The 19,554-nt window shown below is 36.9% G+C and overlaps 1 protein-coding gene across 1 annotated transcript in view; it reads left to right on the forward strand.

The window, feature by feature from the left end:
* Positions 1–8,499: 8,499 nt before the first annotated feature.
* The window catches only part of EFNA5 (ephrin-A5), a gene marked incomplete at its 5' end in the record, with an annotated part of 34,723 nt that continues 23,668 nt past the window's right edge, over positions 8,500–19,554 (forward strand). The window contains one exon of the mRNA XM_010018034.1: positions 8,500–8,792. Coding sequence (XP_010016336.1) covers positions 8,500–8,792 — 293 coding nt within the window. The remainder of the gene's footprint in view (positions 8,793–19,554) is intronic.

Genomic DNA, 19,554 nt, shown 5'->3' on the forward strand with positions numbered 1-19,554 from the left:
AAATTGTTAGCCAGGTAGAGTCTGTAATCATGGGAATTAAAGCTATCAGAGCTGGGACAGCTGAGAATGAACTCTTTGGTAGCACTGCTATGACATGTTGTACCCCTTTATCAGTCTTATCATCCACAGCATGACTATGTCACTGAAGCTCCAAGATGCAACGAGTGCTTTGCTTTAGAGGCTGCAGAAAAAGAGAAATACTAAGAGATCTGGTGTAAGTCATTTGTGTCAGCTTTGAACAAATTTTACAAATGCAGGGTCTGTGGAAACAGTCTTAATAAGCAGAATGGAAAATGTCCAGCTCATTGATTAGAAGGTGCAGAATGATGCAAAATTAAGTGGGTGAGGGTCTTGAAGTACTTGAGAATCTCTGGAGTACTCAGATTTATAGGTGGGAAATAAATGTTGATTTTTTTATTCCCTCCTTCATAGGAAGTAAGTAATTAGTTTGTATTTTTTAATGTTTGCATTATCATTGAACATGTATTTTTCTGTAATGCCAGCTATAAAAAGTCAATACAGAACCCAGCTGTACAAATAAACACAGTTATGAGTGTAATAGGGAAGTGATTAACAGTAAGTGGAGTAAACACATTTTTGTAGAATTTATTTCTTAAAGAGCTTTTAAAGCATAAAACCAAGTAAAAGATGTCTGTACTTTAAATTCAGTGTCATTGTTAACTGTTACTGTGTAACTGAAATTTTTGTTTAGTGATAACATCAGAAAAAAAGATAATTCAGGTCTTTGAATTTAATGATATTAACACAACATATGCCATTCAAAGAACTCTTACATTTTAAATAGCACATATGCCTTTTCTATTGAAACCTACTCTTTTTCCCCTGTGTTTTGCAGGGTTTTTTTTCCATGATTCTGCTAGTAGAAGCGTCCTCCTTCTGAATGTAGGTTTTCTTTAGTTTGGAAAGGATGTGTTTCAGACGAGGCACATTAGGAAATTTTCAACAATCAGTTTTTACTAAGAACTAAACCAACAACAACCCCTTCCCCCCCCAAAAAACCCCAAAAAACCTCCCAAATCAAACCCACAAAAAAACCAAAGCTGAGATTAATTTTTTTTTCCTCCCCAGAAATCTAAGGCTTTTACCATACTGGTTTTGAGGAGATTTCTTGGTTCTGGAAGTTAAGAGAAATCACAAGGTTGTAAGTGGTCACCTGTAGGATAGCTGTAAACTTTCATAGCATGGGAAAAATGAAGTCTGAGAAAGCGAAGCTTGAGCATTTTCTTTACCAGTGTTGTAAAGCTTGGCTTGTTCTATTTAAGGACAGTTTCCAGATCAATTGCCTACGCCCTAGTAGATGCCTCTGACATTTCAAAAGGTTTAGTTTTTGTGTTAGCACAGAATAAAAATAATTGTCATGAGGCTGGTATTTTTTAGTGATTTCTTCTGTTCCGGCCAAACATTCTTTGTCTCTTCATAGTGCTTAATAGTTCTTTTCTTTAAGAGCCTAGATGCTAACCCAAGATGATTTGTTTCATGTTTCTTCCCATGTTCTAGTCCCTGTAGTAGATCACTTGACTCATTTAAATAGTCATTATGAAGTACCCGATACAATGGTAACTGATCAGAATCTTGTTATTTAACAGGAAAAAAATGCAGCCGTCCAAATAGGAAGGCACAATGTCTCTCTTGTACCGTTGGCTGAAAAGAAGGGGTAAAGGCATGAGATTCTCCAGGGAGACAAGATATGTAAAACTAAGGCTTCTTCTCATGAAGTCGGGCTTAATACAGCTCTGTTCTTTCTGATTTTAATTTGTTTGGAGTTTGCTTTTGAACCTGTCCAAGTAGTGTAAAGGATCTCCCAGATGAGGGGAACATAGCAGGAATAAAAGGGGAAGGCACATCTCTGGCAGATGCATGTGAAGTGCAATGCAGGGATATCACTCAGCTTTCTCAAGAGATGTGATAGGCTCTTGCAGACAGTTGTGAAATTGTAATTTGAAGTCTGATGAACTCTTTCAAGTGCAGGAGCCTGATTCTGCTCAGCTGTGTAATTCTGATGGAAGGGAGCTAGTCGATGGCAGACACCTGGGAACAACCTTTAGGGAGGCCTGTTCCAGCAGAGTAGGTGGGAGAGCAAAATGCAGGTTACAAATTATAAGTTTCTCTGCCTGATTGGCAATGAACTAGTAATAAGTAGCCTTATTATAGTAATAAGTTTCTCATGGAAACCCAGTGATTGTGGAGAAGCTTTAGCTGAGTGCGTGTGACCACATCATATTTTGATCAGCTGTAGCATAGCAAAGCTGTGTAATTATCATAATCTAACAATTAGCACGGCATCCTTTCCCGGTGTTTAATTACTCCAATAAATGCTAGTTGAATAGAGGACTTAATGACAAGAGAATAAGTTTCTCTCTGCATTGTGTACTTAACTTGCAGTCTTTTCTAGGCATAATTGTTGGAAACTGGTTTTTTTTGAACAACAGCGTTGATTAGTTGTTGCTCTTCTGTTTTGTCAGTCAGTATTTTTTTCCTACATAGTGTTTTTTCATGGTGTTTTGAACTTGTCTTAACTCGTGAAACTGTAACCTAAGGACTAAAAGGTCATAGACAGCTCCTTCATATTTCAGGGATTTTTTGTTTGCTTGCTCAGGCTAGTAATATCCTGCTAGAAATCTAAAATGTCACTGACTTGCTACCGTTAGCAAACCTGCTTCTCTTAGCATCTGGAAAATGTTGAATTTTCTTTTGGTTTGAATAGGGCTAAAATTAAAATAGCTCTTTGATTACTTCATTGTTTGTGCATCAGAATCATTGATGTCAGCAGAGCTATGGGAACAGAGTTTAGAAAATGTTGTGACAAAGCCATTAAAAAGAGCAGAAGAGCATTTAAGAGGTTATTTTTGCATAGCACAGAAATAGCATTTTTAAAATTATCTGCAGTAAAATGGTACACTTAATCCCACAACCCCTCAGATAATTAACAACCACAAGATTTCCCTCATCACACATAACAGCTTTAAATTAGTTGAAATGAGGGGGCTTGGACTGTCTAAAAGAGTAATGAGGCACAAGTTACTCTGTTGTGTTCCAGGCACAGCATGTAGTAGAACTTGGGATGGTCTAACGCACTACGCTTGCCACCTAAACAGACGCAAGAAGCTGTGAGTAAGCTCACTAGTATGGATTGGTAAATAACTGACATCATCACATCCTAAGAGCAATTAAAATGTTGTCCTTCTAAAGAATGTCAGCATTTTCCAGAAAATGTTTGGGGCTTGTGTATTATTGCATATACAAATATGTACTTTATATTCATCTCTCTGTTACTAATAATTTAAGCAAATACTTTCACAACTAACAGAAATAAACTTAATTTTCAACTTATTTCTGAAGCTTTTCCTGAGTCTAGATCATTTGTAAGAGATGTTCCTATTGTCTAATAACATTTAATTTACTGTGAGTCAGCCTTTGTTGGGATACTTATAGGATCTTTTATAGGATCTGCTTTTTTCATTATACTTTCAGGATTGGACTTCTCTCTGAGACCTCTCTGTCTCCATTAAATTTAGTTAAAACTGGTTTACTGGCTATGAAAGTTAAAAAAAAAAAATTAAAAGTAAAAAAAGGAGGAGCTGATTGACCAGCAGTTACTGGAGTATGCACATGCTGCTCACAGAAGCCTTTTTTCCTTAGGAAACAGGACGAATAACTTTTTTCTGTGCTGTTTCTGAAGAACTATGGGTAATTGTGGTTTGTATTTGTCCCAAGAATGAATGGATTCAGAGAATTTAGTTGATGTTGCTTTGCATTTCAGATTATCATTTGAGAGCAAGGCAGCTGGTGTAAGGCATTCAGCAGTGGTAGTGTCCTCTGCAAACTGATGTTATAGGCTGTGCAGGCTCCAGGCAGCAGAATTTGCATCTGATCCCTTCTGACGCCAGATCGAAGACCAAAATTTCATAATTCGTTTTCAGAGCAGGTGTTTGAAGTCTTCTCTTGCTCACAATGAAGCCTTGCCACGTTCATTTGACAGAACATACTGAAATAAAGAAAGGTTGACATAGTAGAAAGAAAATTTTCCAGTACACTTATCTTGAAGTAGAGCATCTGGTGTGTCAATTTTACAGGAAGGGTGATGGAATATAACTAATCAGATTTGTATGGGAAGCAACAAGCAGAAGCTATTGCAATTTTTTATCTATCTAAATGATAATGGGCAATTAGTGTTGTTAGCTCTTCTTAAACTGGATTTTTATAGTGTTTATTCCAAGAAAGGAAGGAAGAAAGAAACAAAACCCAAACAGAACTGTTTCTGCATTCCAAATATCTGCTTAAATGAATTGTCATTTGTTTCAGAGACCAGCAAAGTTATTAAATTCAAGATAAGCCACATATGCATCAGAACTTACAATTATGAAGAGAAACATGCACACAGTCTGTGTACTTTCATTTGTGCTAATGGATAAACAGAATAAAGAAGGCATTAATTACTGTGAAAATGTTTTGCTAGTCTTGTGTTTTTGTGGTGAAAATTACCATGAAGTTCTTTCTCTGAGTCCTGAATACCTGACCATTTAATCAGTGGCACTCGAGCCAGACAGAAACATCTATGACTGTCTTTGCTGGAAGCAGTATGCAAGTTTTGTGTAGCAAGATGGTGTTTGTTACTTATGGAAATGTTTAGGCTTAGAAGCTACTTAACTATCTGTCTCTGTCTTCAAAATGGCTTTTATGGCCCTACCACCTAATAGCTAGCTTTGTACTATACACATTTCCAGGACACTCTTTGAATGCCACCTGACAAAAAACAAAGGTTAATTGTCTTTGAAGAATGGCTCTGTTTTTGCTGTGTTTAAGCCAGAGTGCACAGAGACAAATGACATTATTTGGAAAAGGTTTGTAGATCCTGTCAGGCTTTCAGAGAAGCCTTTTCGGTTGGTTTATACCACAACACAATGTTCTGTTACGTAAAATCTAGATAGGACTTGCAATGAGATTTATATAAAGATCCTGATTACCACGTGGTTCCAGAAGAGCGTGGGAGTGCAGATGAAGATCTACCAGAACAGGATGAAGACCTAGCTGAGTAAAGGAAAAGTACATCAGTAGCACTGTTAGAGAGAGCAGGAAAGCAAGTTTTCTGTTTTAAATGGAACTGGAAAAAAACCCAAAGTTATTAAACCTTAAATGCAGTCAACAGGATATCTGCTATTCCTGTCATCTCTACAAATATATTTCTTAATGGATTCTATCTTCCCTTCATATGTTGTGCTCCTTAGCATATGTAGGTGGCTAAACATTGATAAATGCTTTCATTTGAACTGGAACTTTTGTTTCATTCCAATACCTGACATTACACTACTAATAAGAGGTTTTCAGCCTGTGAATGTTAAGTGTTTTCCTCTTGGATGTCATTTAAAATTCTTCGAAATGTGTTTCTGAAGTGTTTCCTTTAAAAGCTTTGAGGAGTCTCAGCTGATTAATTTTTTTGTGAGTTACTCGTGGCCATCCCTTGCTTGTCTGCTCGGGTTAGAGGCCTTCGTGTTTCCTCTTCAAGATGGTAAATACAACACACTTCCTTGCAGCTGGGGACATAAGAATGGTCTCAGTTAACTTCAGGAGGCATGCTGGAATATTAGCCTTTTTTTGAAAAATAAAATTAGTTCTACATCTCTTCAGTACACACGCTGAGGTTTTGATTACTGACTTCTGTAAGATACTACAAGAGGGGAAATAAATACCTGGCTGCTGCTTCTTAGTTGGCTAATAACCTTTTTTCAGTATTGCTGTTACTATATTGAGTGAAGAGTCTGCCCTCAGAGCTGCTTGGTAGTGTTTTCCCTGGAGCCAGGTTCACTGCTGTGCCAGCAATTCAGCTAAAGGCCAGATTAGATCACTTAAAATATGCACCATCTCCTCCAGTTTTCAGATGCATAAATGTAAACACCTTCTGGCTATGGGGAATGACTGTGGAGTGAAAATAGTAAGAGAGCAGGAAAGGAAGGAGACTGTGATAAAAAGAACTTGATTGTATGCTCAGACCTGTTTTGCAGGCAGCGCTTGCTTCTTACTTTCCATATTTCTGACAAGGCAGTGGTCACTCAACTGCTCCAGCACTTAGGAAGTCAGAAATAAGAATGAATCTACTAAAATATGAGTGATCAAAGAGGATGATTGTGTTGTGGTTTTGTTTGTTTAGCAAGAGTAGTGTAGGGATTTTGTCAGAAGGGAGTCAGATGAGCTCTTTGTGTGCACTATTGGGTAGAACTGTTCACCTGGTGCAGATTACAAGTTTGATTTCATTGCTAACATGGATTTAAGATGTGATCACAAATGCAGATGTCTGTCTCCCTGTACTTAACATCTCCATTATCATAGCCTGTGCTGTTGAGAATACAGACTCTGTCTGGAAAATGTCTGTCTAGACTCTCCTTTTGGTTAAAGGTGAGAGATGATAGCTGCTTCTAGAGTGTGATCCATCTCATTCCAGTGTACTTTGGGCCTAAACAAGTCAGATGAGTTGAACTCACGTTCTCTCTATTAATTTTAGAGAATGAGGAGAAGCAATTCATACAAGGCTATTTGTGTTGTGAAAGTCTGATGTTAAGAAGACCATACTGATCCTGGATGTCTTCAATTACATAACTATAGTTCTGAAAGCATATAGTTTTTGTCACAAAACTGTAATTAGGCACTATTGTGAAGGCACAGGCTGATATATGAGGTAACTTTGAGAATCCCTTAAGAAATCTGCATTGTCTGTCACATGCATGGTTAAAAAAAAGCACACACACGCAAACACACACACATATAATAAATAGATATTCATTTCTACTTATTAAAACTGTAATTTAAAAAAAAAAATCACTGCCAGAATGCAGCTCTCTTATTCATAACTTGTTAGGTACCTTTTTCATTACCTGTAAGAAATGGCATACTGCTAGCCGATTCAGAGAACAGACACCAATTTAAACACAGTACATTACTACAAATCTGTTAAGACAGTATCTGTTCAGGTGACAGGTTTTGAAAGCACTGGAGTACGAAAATACATTTTTAACTAATGATTTAGATAAATGTAAATTCTTCTGGAAGAACTGTGGTTCAGAAAGGCTTTTCCATGTTACAGAATGGAACTGTAAGGCTGTGCACTGGCTGAAATTATACAGATATATCATGCTTTGATGCGTGTTCAGTTTTTCCCCTTAAAAAAGCTATTTTATTAAAGTTAAATCATTGTAAGGGTATGAAAAGGTGTAGTTTGCTCTGAATTTATCCTTGGAGGGCCAGCAGATCATTGCTTTTTCTCTGAAATTAGAGAGAAGGATCCAGATGGCAGATTTCAAGCCCATCAGGTGTTTAAAATATGCCCCTCAGCTAAAAAGAAGTATTATAGTTAAATCTGTCATGGCCTTTTTATTGCTGTATGGTACACTTGACAACTGCAGCCGTGAAAAAGAGAAGCTACAAGTAGCCCAGTCAGCCTGAAGTGGAGTAGGTCAGTGGCTGGTTTCTTTGGCTGCCCCAGGGAGTTTGATAGACATACAGACCTGGTTTATGGAATCATTAAATCCATCATGGTGTAAGCTCCCATGGAGGCAGTGAATTTGTTCCCATGGTTTCTTCCAGATACTTTGGCAGGCATTAGAGAAGTAATGTAAGTGAAACATGGAGGGGAGAAAAAAGGACACCCTCCTGTCACCAGGAAAACAATAATCTCACATCTCTAAGAAGTCTTCAGTAATAATAATAGTAATAATAATAGTAATAATAAAGTGCATCTGGGCTGGTGCCTTGCACTGCATTTCTCAGCTGGCACTCATTCAGAACTGTCACATTAGGCTAAGTGCTGATAATTCGTATCCCAGAATCCTTTTATCTGAACAGAGCAATGTCTCCACTGTGTACTTTTGGCAAAGGAAATACACTGCTTTTCAGTATCTTCACAAAGGAATAGAGACTTTTCCTTGCATCTTGACAAACTGCTGCTAATCATGAAGAAAGAGTAAACCTGGTTGTGCTCTTGTAGTAACTGTAAGTACTCTCAGTCAAATCAGCTTTCAGCATAGGGGTGATTGGTGCCTGATTCAGCGAAGAGGGTATGTTTGAGTTATATGCATGCATATGTAGATGTTTATATAGATGCTGATTTGGGGAGGCTGATACAGTTTTGGCTTCTTCTCTGCATCTTGCTTGTTTCTTCAAATAAAAAAAAAAAGAAAAAAAGCCACAACCAAATAAAGCAGACACTTTGTTTATTCAATAAACTGTAGGTAAAGGTAGCTGTAACTTGGTGAGAATTAGCAATAGATTCATTTTGTAAAAGAAGAGAGCAAAACCTTTATCCAGAAGGTTGTAAGATCATAGTCCTGCATAAGCAGTCTTTGATAGTTCTGGTGAATTTTTGAGAGAAAATGCACATGTCTGGAGTGAAGTGTCATTAGTGCTGCCCCTTTCATGAGAATGTTACCCTGCAACAAGGTTATCCTGAGTTAACTGTGCTTACATCTGAACTCTTCCTGTGATTTTTAGATTTCAGCGGGGTGACTACCACATCGATGTCTGCATCAATGACTACCTGGATGTGTTCTGCCCTCACTACGATGATTCAGTTCCAGAAGATAAGACCGAACGCTATGTTCTGTATATGGTGAACTTTGATGGCTACAGCTCCTGTGATCACACCTCCAAAGGGTTCAAGAGGTGGGAATGTAATCGGCCGCATTCCCCAAATGGACCTTTGAAGTTCTCTGAAAAGTTCCAGCTCTTCACACCCTTCTCGCTAGGATTTGAGTTCAGGCCAGGCCGGGAATATTTCTACATCTGTAAGTATATAGAGATTTACCATTGTTGCACAGCAAGTGCAAGAAATCTAGTTAATTTTTCACCTGTGCTGTGTGGAAATGCAGAGGGCCAAATGCTATATAATACAGATGACTTTCAGTGAATGCAGGCTTAACTATCCCCAGATACATCAGCTGTGAATTTAGCTAGTGAAACTGAGATTAAATCATAGCTTCTTTTCTCACATGAAATAGCATGTCAGCCTATTCACTGAACCGTGGCTGACTTTTAAAGCAAAACGCACTATTATGTTTATTCCAGCACTCTGAGGTGGCAAAGGAGGAGGAGGGGGCAAGAAGGGTATATGAGGAAAATAATTAATCCTTTGCTCAGTTAAAATGCTCTTGCCTCTGTAATAGTAATTATCCAAGCACAGTGAGGTCTGTGTAGTTTCCAAGTGGTATGGCTACTGATGTTAGTACTCCAGTGATATTTAAAGTTTTAATTTCTTAGGGTGAATGCTCCTAGAATAGAGCCAAGTGACTCTTTTTTATTTCCTTGATTTCCACGCCCGATTTTTCTTAAACAAGCTTTTCTGCCAGGGTGGGCGATGCAGGGTGCTGTGGGAGCAGGCAGCAAGCAGCAGAGAATGAATAGGCTCATGCTCTTTCACACCCCGAAGCAGTGGGGAGCACCCTTCAGAGCTCTGCCCTCTCCTCTAAGGAGGCCTGCATCAGGCTGCTCCAGGCACCCACAGTAGATGTAGGATATCGTCTGGGTATAAGGAAGTAAAAACTTCAGGAGGTTGAAAAACTGGGTTAAGCAAACTGATTCCCTGACCCCACTGTGCATTTGATACTGCTTCAGCTGTTTTGTTTGTTTTTTCCTCCAAAAAAAGATCTTACTCCATCAATTTGGTGGGGTTTTTTACCTGAATCTTGCACTCCTAACAAGTTTTGACTGCTCCAGCAATTTTTTTTCTGTTTTTAGTGTTAAACTAGAGAGTTGAAAGCTTTAGACAGACTGTAGATCCCAATAAATAGCGCCTTCATATGTGTAGCTGTCCCTTCTACTGTGAAACAGTCATTCCACCTCATTTCACCAGAGAAACTGAGTATGTATGATCCCTGTTTTTCAGCCTCACTTCTCCAGCATTGAGACTTTTCTTTTCTCTTTCTTTATCTACAGGGACATACATTCCTAGTGGGTAATTATCCATTAATTTATCTTTCTCCCAGCAAATAAAGACCTTAAATGAATGGTGGTTCAGCATTGAAAGAATAGTGCCTTGTTCTTGGGCTGAAGCACAATAACAATAATAATAATAATGATACGTATAACTTTAAAAAGCAAACTGGTATGTTATTTAAAGTTGGTTTTTAATATGGTCATGAGAAATAATGTAAAGATACCAGAGTTAAGTGGACAATATTCTAGGATAAATAAATCTATACTGTGTAGGCCTGGTTCTACCCATGTCACCCACAAAAGCTTCCCACTAACTTCAACAGTAGTTTTTTGTGTCAAAATTCTGATATCAGGCTCCATGGGAGCACTGGATTTTTTTGGTGGGTTTGTTCTTTTGTCGAGGGCTTTTTTGGGTTTGTTTTTTATTTTTAGTTTGGTTTGCTTTGGTTTGGGGTTTGTTTGGGTTTTTTTTTAATTTTGGGTTTGTTTTTTTTTCAGTTTCTGAGCATCATCAGTAAAACAAGAAGGAATGCTTAAGCTAAGGAATGCAGTCTTTACCATCATATGATCACAGTAAAATGTAACACAGGGATGGATGGCATCAGTATCCTCAAGCAAAAAACCCCAGCATAACAAAACCAAAAAACAGTTTTCTAAAGAAAAAAAAAAAAAAAAGAAAAAAATAGAGAGATGTTTAATAGAGGTGAAAAACAAACATGAAAGTGAAGGAAAAAGATAGAAAAAATTTCAACTTGGTCTCTCTAGCTAATAGATTCACTGTTAGAGCATACAAAATCCACTGAACTCTCAAGCAAGACAATATTATTCAAATACACCCAGGTTGCTTGTGCCTGGTTTTCCTTATTTGCAGTTAAATTCAATATTTTACTAAAATCATTATATATCTTTTATAAGATTCATTTAACTGAGTAATTTAACTGTCAAGGGCTCCCTTCAAGATAATTGTTCCAAAGTGTTTTAAAATGTGAAAAGCTTTATGATATCCTACTGCATTTAGATGGATTTTTTTTTTTAATGAAAAATAAAATAGCAAAAAATAGCAGCAAAGAGACACTCATTTTCTAATAGCTTATTTAATTCATTCAAATTAAATTTTTAGGCATGTTTCAGAAACACAAAAATATTTTTCCTCCTTTTTTGTATTTTAAGTATTTTTTACTTCATCCTTCACTCTGATGAAGACAGTAACAATATTGACATTGCAGCAGTTGCAGGCAAGCACTGTGCACTAGGTTAACAGTTATATACAAGCTCTCTTGGGGAGACTTGTCCATCCTAGAATGTTTTCTCTTGGTTTGTTCTGAAGAAACAAGATCGTGAACTGTTGTTCCTTGTTTCTTCGTCAATATTGTAAGCAGGCTGTAGTTCAGCTAGGGAGTCCACCTTTGTTACCTTAAGTGATTTCTTCACGTTAAAGAAATTCATGTTTTGCTAGGGAAGGTTTGCTTTTCTCAACAGACATGAAACCTTAGCCCACTCTGCAGGAGAGGGGGAAGGCTGACTAGGTACCATCAGTTTGGAATATTCTATTTAGGAGTTACAAAATACGTCAGGAAAGACAGAATTATTAAGCGGATGGTTAGGTATTTAGCTTAATTACTGTTGGGTGCTTTTTTTTGAAGATCTTCATGGTTTACCTTTTAAGTATGTGACTTGTCTCTCTTCCATTATTTTCAGAAAACACAATAATTTAAGAACAATTATTTTCTCCCTTTCTGAACTGCTGGTTTGGAAAATGTCATTTTTCTGTGTTATGCCATTGCCTGCACATATTGCTGAGGTGATCTTAGATCTTTGCATGCTCATTCTAGGAAAATACAAGAAAAAAAATTCTATACATTGGAGAAGTGAATTCACCATTGCAGACGTGATCAACAAGTACTGAATGAGTTTACTTTTGAAAGAAGAAAAGATTGTTAAATATTTACAGAGAAATTAACTTTTATTTAGTTGGGGAGTGAACAGTGAGGGACTGGGGAAAGTAAATAATTTTACTTAGTTCTTAGCCCGAAATATAAAATTTTACTTAGTTCTTAGCCCGAAAACAGCCAAACCAGCATTATTACTGAAACATAAGCGAACAAAATGGAATAAACCCCAGAAACTGAATACTTAGTGATATGACATTAATTTTAATATCCTTCAGAAGGGAACATAAGTTTGAGTATATAGGTTATGTGGGGTGCTGTGCAAAGGGAGATGAACACAAAAGCTAGGAAGGGGAAAAAACATCCTAAAATGTATACTGGCTTATAATTATGTAATTCAAAATGAAGGTATAATTTTCGTTATTTTAGCTTAGTTATCATTATTTTATTTTTATTAATGTGTTAAGTATTGAATAAAATACCAGTGGCAACTTGACAGATGTACATCAGAGCTATTGAAATAGAAAATTAAGGCATAGCAAGAACTAGACTATTAGAGATAACTGCAGAATCCTGACTGCAGTTTCCGAACCAAGATCCTGTGTCAGTTTAAGCTAGACCACATTGTTCTTTTCTTGAAAGCAATGTATCATTGGTGTAGTGTCAGAAGTTATACTAATATTAAGCTGTAGCATATGCATTTTTCTGAGTGATCAGTCCAGTTATTTCATCAAAGAATTCGGTATTTGACATGATTTATCCTTAAGAAATCCATTTTATTTTTATCATCTTCTCCTCGAAGATTTTATATGTATAGTTTATTTAGTCACTTGATCACAGTGCATATTGTCATTTATATATTCTTACATCCTTTTCCTAGAAAGACCAGGTAGGTTTGCTCTTCTTTATAGTCCTCTTGCTGCTCTCCTGTTTTCTGCAAGGTCTTGAAGTCTTTTGCTAGCAATTAGCAGGTTTTAGCAGTTAGCAGGCTTTACATATGGTCTATCTAAATGTAACTTAAGTAGTTCTTTCATCACTGTTATTGAGAAAAGAGCTCCTTTCATCTTGTAAAAATCCTGTTGTCTTACATGTGTTTTATTTATGTAACATTTTTTGTTACTCTTCCTTTCTGCTTTATCTCATGCATGTGTCTTTCTGATGTTATTTCAAAATGTTTATGCTGTTTCTTTGTATCACCTTTAATGATGTGTCACTATTGCTGTGTCTTTGTTGTCACCATTTATTTGCATAAGGCTTCTGATTGTCATTCACAGAAGTTTCGGTGTAATCATATTCCTTCACAAATACACCAAGATAGTATGCTTTTATGATTTGAATTCAGTTATGGTTATAAATAATATTTTAAAATCATTCTTAAATTTGTGATTAAATTAAGAAACTGAGTTTGTAAAGCTCTGCTTACAGTTGTACATACACTTCTTAATAACATCCAACTCTCCTGTACTCCTATTCCTCACAGAATATATTCCCAGAAAGCCTGCTGCTACCTGCTTCCTTGATTTTCGTGATGCTTGCCTTTGTACACCATTATTCTTGTTCCTCTGCACTAATACTTTTCCTGAAATTTCCGACTTCTATCTCCTTAAGGCTTTTGGTCAAATGACATTCCACCCTGGTGGTCACAGCTGCTGCTTCTGTAGGACAGCTTGTGATTTTCCTGATTTTGAATATAAAATTGAGCTGTTTCCATCTCTACGACTGGAAGTTGGCCTCACCATGTTCCAAAACCTGTGAAACTTTTTGAATCCTCCTGTAATTTTTGTCTAATAGCTGCCGGGTAGTCAGACCATCTCTCTGCAACCACCTCTGGAGGCTTCTCTGATTCAAAAGATCTTAAGGAAATCCAGTAGTACAAAAAAAATGTTTATAATACCTTCACTTCTTTTTTTTTCTTTCTTTTGTCTATTAATTAGGTAGTTAGCATATCTTATTAATAAGTTCTCAATCTGAACTCTTATTGAAGCAGTAACAGTCTCTGATGACAGTTAAGCTGAGCTTATTCCCTCTTCTCCCTTCTGCCTTGTTTGGTGAGTGTATGTTTAGGTGTTGAGTGTTTGTTTGTGCTATTATTTTTCTTTTAGTCTCTCCTACTGTCCTCTAGCAGTTAATTTCTGGGAGGCTTACTGGCTTTTTGTCTCAGAGCTGTAAAGATATCTTAAAATCATTATCATCATGTTGCATCATTCCTGTTCCCTCTTTTTCACCTGGAGATGCCTGCAGTAGAACCTGTACTGAAATGCTTTCGCCAGGTAGCCTAGCCACTGAACTTGTGGAGATGAGGAGGACACAAAACCACCACTACTTGGTGGTGGTTGTGGTAAGGATTTTTGATTATTAATGAAGAACTATTGACAAAGTTTAGAAGTGTAACTCAGGGAGGACCTGTACATACACCTGTACAAATCAACAGTTAACTTCGGAATGGCACTGTCCATTTTTTGTGGAAAGCAACTCAGACTTAGCAAAGGCTTTCTGTGATTAAGAACCTGGAATAGCTTACCAGATTGTGAACTTTGTATTATTCTTTTATGACTGGTTTTGTTATAGCAAGAATTAAGAAAGGTGACTTTGTAGAGGCAAAGGTGAATAGCTTGTGATACTATGTGGGACAAAACTACTGAGAAATCTTTATGGTGTAGTTTAATAACAGTTACTTAGTATTTTTCATGTGTTCAAAGAATGGTATTAAACAGCAGCATAGAGTTCATTGCTCTTGCTCGAGCACCAGTTTAATATCAGTGGATATCAATGTTCTGCATGAACAGGTACAACTCACTGTAAGATGATTGTTTGATTTAGGGATCTCTGCATGTTTGCCAGAGGTTTAGTTTGATGTAATGGGAGCACAAAACAGAAAGACTGAGAGCTGTAATCTTGACCTACTGGAAAAGGTAAATGTGAGTTCCCCAAAAAAACTACACTTCTCTCTTTTCATACTGTTACAGACCTGTAAATCCTGCTTTTTTAGAACCAGTTGGTGGTGTTGGCACAGCAGTTTATACTGCTGACTGAGTGTCTGCTGGTAGGAGGTGCTGTCTGAGGACTTAAGTATAGTATTTCTCAGGTTTTGAGTCTGACTTATTTGAGGAAATTCCTGGTGGAAAAGGAGAAAATGTAGAGAAACTAGATTGACTACTCAGTTGCATCCTGGAGTGCTGGAATCAATCAAAGGTTCCTGTAGACAGTTCAGCTGGTGGTTAGGTTACTTACTTTTTTTTTGAGGAAGTCAGCTGTTACTTTTGTTATTGTATCTCAGCTGGGGTAGCGCTGTAATATTTAATTAGTAATAGTCTAGAAATGCCTGGTTGTATTTTTTATTGTTCCTGGTTTTTGTTTGGGGTTATGTTTTCTTTTTCAGCCAATACTTAGAATATGTTTTTTTTCTGTAAGAAGGCATACTAGTAAAGACAAATCTTTTAACCAGCAAACTGACCTTGGCATAAGTGGCAAATTATACCATTTGGGAAACTCAGAGAAAGTAAAGTGAACATTTTATCTGTACATTTACCTATGTAAATGTATACAGAAACTTATTCAGAGCATCCTTACAGTTGTGGTGAAGAAATTAGTTCCCATTTTAATAGCAATACTTAATTTATTAGTAAATACAGTTTCTGGGAGTTTCTGTTCTTCTGCTTATAGTTAAAATAAAGACTAGACATCTCTTGCAGTCAGCCATGTTGCATCTTGTATATCTACTTGTTCAGCCAGTTGGACATTTTGTATGCTTCTAATGCTGCTTGTCTCATAGAGTCCTTGGCTAAATCTCTATTTGGTTTCTTGACCAATACCCATGGAGATATTTTCTGTAGGACAAAATAAGACTATTCATACATGAAAACAGATTATTTAGCTTTTTCCAGTGAGCACAGTCTACAATTGTATGAGAAGATCTTTCAGCAAAACCTCTATTAGGGTGGTTTTTTTCCTTCATATATGTAACTTATATGCTGTAAAAGGCCTGGTTTGGAAGTTTTCCCCACTTTAATCTGTCAATACTGGGATTCAGCCTCAAAGATTTATCTTAGGGTGAAGTTTGGACTTTAGCTTCAGGGAGTTGTATGAGCTCTAGAGAAATGAGTAGAACAGATTGGTGATAAGTCTTGTCAAGCCATACTCAGCTTAAACTGTAGGCACTGGAGTCCCTGTATTAACTCTGTAGGCTAAGCTTCTGTTAAAAATTGTTTCTACTTGTGGAAATGGTTGACTTAAATAGTAGATATTTTGCTTTGAAAGTGAAGACTGGATTTCTCTTTCAGCAAATTATAAACCATCTGTCTTCAATTTGGTAGGTATTATTTAATGCAGGTATTGCTGGTGTTTGTGTTTTCTTATTGCTTTTTGAAGACATGAGGTCAGAAGATCCCTTCTCTGGATGTCCTGGTTCACACCAAAAGCTAAAAAAAATGAAGATTAGCTAAAGAACGTTAATAAAGGATGCTAAGGGAATTACAAACACTTTTAGTGTGTTAATTGCCCTTTTCTTTTGGGGAAATATTATTTATTGCAAGGTAACACATTAACATTTCAATCAAGATCTAATCAGCATAAACACTGATGCTACTTTGACAGCAGTGGGCTCAGAGATGCCACTCCACTATGAATCCTGCTTTGATAGCTGGTTTACTAAAATCATTCAAGATGTTCTGAATGAAATGGAAGCATTTTAAAGGGTTTGATAAATGTGTACTTAAAAAAGTATTCTTATGTGATAATATCAGGCAGACAAGGAAGGTGACCTTTAAAGGAGACTCATGCTTAGCCTAGTGTGTAGATTAAAGGACTGGTTTCTGTTAGAAAGCATCAGAAGAATGAAGTGCTGGTCCTGCTAAAAAGAAACCAGAAAAAAATCACCAGTGTGTAACAGATTTTGATGCTGGTAGTGTTCTTAGAATCCTCAAAGGGAGCGTTAAAAACTGTTGAATAATTTGGGACTCAGGAGAAATCCATATAAGAAAATGAAGAGAAAACTCACGGAAGTGCTGGTCTCTATTGTTTGAGTATTTCAAAGGGAATGAAAGTCTTTCAGATAACAAGTTGAAAGATGATTTGGATTCATGTGCTTCAAAAATTAATGAGCTGTTAAGCTCTGATAGCAGCATAAATATAAAAACTTACATTTATATATAAAGAAGTATATACTGTATAACTGCAACTTTGAAAGCTGTCTCATGAGCGTATTTTGTAAGGTCTTTATCCCTGTAGGATGACCACTGACTTGTGTTGCTTTCTACTGAAGTACTGATTTTAAATATTAGAAGAATGAGGGAGTGCCCACAGACAGAAAGGATGAGAGACAGGATTTTCTTTCCTCTTGTCTTTTTTTCTTTCTCATCTAACATGCTAATGAAGGCCAGTTCATTCTGTAGGAAAATAAAGCATGTATTGAATGTTGTTATGTGATCATCAGATCACAAGTATTAAAAAGATAGATCAGCTAGATCTTGGGTAGAAGACCACCGAGAAGCATTAGGAACTTGATATGGCCATATGTGGCACACCTGCCTTAAGGCAAATGGTGACTAAATGTTCCAGACTGCTGGCTGTGGATTACTGTGATTTTTAACGTTGGTGATTCTTGTAAAAATCGCATTGCAAATTTCTTAAAAGTATTTACATTCCAGTGTTCTGCTGCAGGTACAACTGAATGAAATACAGCCCATTAAATACTGATGGATCATTCATCATTCATTGCTTTAAGTCAGTTTTTGTGTTCAACAACTGCAACTTTAACATCTCAGAGGTGGCTATGGGTGAGGTTTTTTCGCAGTGGCACTTCACTGGGATGTTATGAAATTAATAAGGTGAAGCATGTGGGTTCCTTGGATGGAAGAACTCATAGAAGTGGAGAGTATTATTAATAATTATCTGAGGACTTATGACTCTATAACAGTGTTCTAATTTGATTTCTGAGCAAACTGAAACCTGTTTAATGAGCTGTTGTTATTAGAAGTACGCATTTTTTAACATGGGGCAGATGCCAACAGAAATGGAAGTAACGTGGCAGTGACATTTGGAATAAAAGTGTTGTATTTCATTGCTTCCATGTCATCAGCATGCTAGTCTCTCTGTTCCTCAGACTAACTCACCAAGGCAGCACTTTCTCTGCTGATACTGTCTCTCTCATGATACAAACTGAGTGTATATGCATGCCTGCAACCAACAGACCAAAACCAAGCTCCCTCAATGAAAAAATTCTTCCACATGCTGAGCAATTGGTTTATGATCTTGTTTCACAGGTTAATATTCAACATTAAACTCCATATTTTTATAAATAATACTTGGATTTAAAAGATGCAGATTTGTTTTTAAGCTACCTAGCCCTCTGATATTATTGGAGGCTGTAAAATAGAAGAATATTATGGAATTCTCAATAACTTTTTCTTTTTATTCCCCAGTAATGCATACTATTCAGAAAAGGTGGACAAGACTCTGGGCCAGAAATGGCACATGCAGTTAATTATCCTATCTTCAAGATTCTTGGCAAGTAGAATAAATCATGTAGAATCAGATTTTTCACAGAGTATTCAGAAATGCATAGAAGTGCTTTATTCTGAAAAATTACAGGAAAATCTTTCCAGACCTTCAAATGTTTCCACTTTCCCTCAGGAAAGCAGTAGGTCATCCTCAGATCTACATTATTGGCCAAATGAGATTTTTACTGCCTCTAAAATCTCCCTGGCTTCCCTTTTACATCATGGATATTTAATATTTTAAGTATCAAGTGGTATAGCCATCTTAGATACAGCACAGCTTTAGGGAATTAAGAATGGCTTGAAAGTGTATCAGGATCTCTCATTCGTGCTGTACCTCTATGCACAAAAGTAACCAGGCTCCTGATGATGGATATGGCGAATAACACTGCTGTTGCTGATCTTCTGGGGGTGAAATGATCTTAATTATTTGAAGGAGAATCAGAACAGCAGTATATTAATCAATTTAAAGAGCCCTGACAATTCAGTAGTGATGGCGTTCAAAATGTGTTCAGGGAAAAATACACTGGAATGGCTTAACATATATTATGTTTTAAGAGCAGTAGGTAGGGATATTGTTGAAGATACAAGATTGGATTTCCTTTTACGCATTTTCTGACACATCTGTTTTTAGTAATACTGGTCATCTTCCTGTATCTTGATGCCTGTATCATTAAAAACTGCATGTGGACTACTTCTCTGTAATATTTTTGGCTTTTGCAGAAGACGTTTAGCTGTGAGGGCATTGAAGAATGCACTCTTCTACAGTATAGAGCCCTGTATTGGGACTGAAGTCAGGATCCCTAGTGGCAACTGCAGCAGGGCGTGCTATCTGTACATAACTGAGAAATCAGGCAGAAATAAAGTAACGTCAGACTGAAAAAATTGTGTCTTTTTTCAACATCCTGGTGTCTGTAAAAGAATGCAGCCTTTCCTCTTGAAGACGGATTAGTATTAACACTGCTCGGCTTCTGGCTGGTGATGCACAGAAAAGACATGATTTTTCTTTTTTCCCCCAGAGGAATGGATCTTTTTCCCAGTTTTCGCTATTAGCGCTTCATGGAGGTGACATCTGACCTCCTTAGGTCCTTCTTATAAACAACATTAAGAAGTAGAAGGGAGGAATGGTATAGTTGAAACTCCATAGGTACATCAACAAATTAGAAAATGTGTTTCTTTCTCAGAGAGATGCAGAAGCAAAGCATATGTTTGTTTAAAATAAAGGTGCATTC

This window comes from Nestor notabilis, unplaced genomic scaffold (genome assembly GCF_000696875.1).
Source record: "Nestor notabilis isolate BGI_N333 unplaced genomic scaffold, ASM69687v1 scaffold2317, whole genome shotgun sequence".
Lineage (NCBI taxonomy): Eukaryota > Metazoa > Chordata > Aves > Psittaciformes > Psittacidae > Nestor > Nestor notabilis.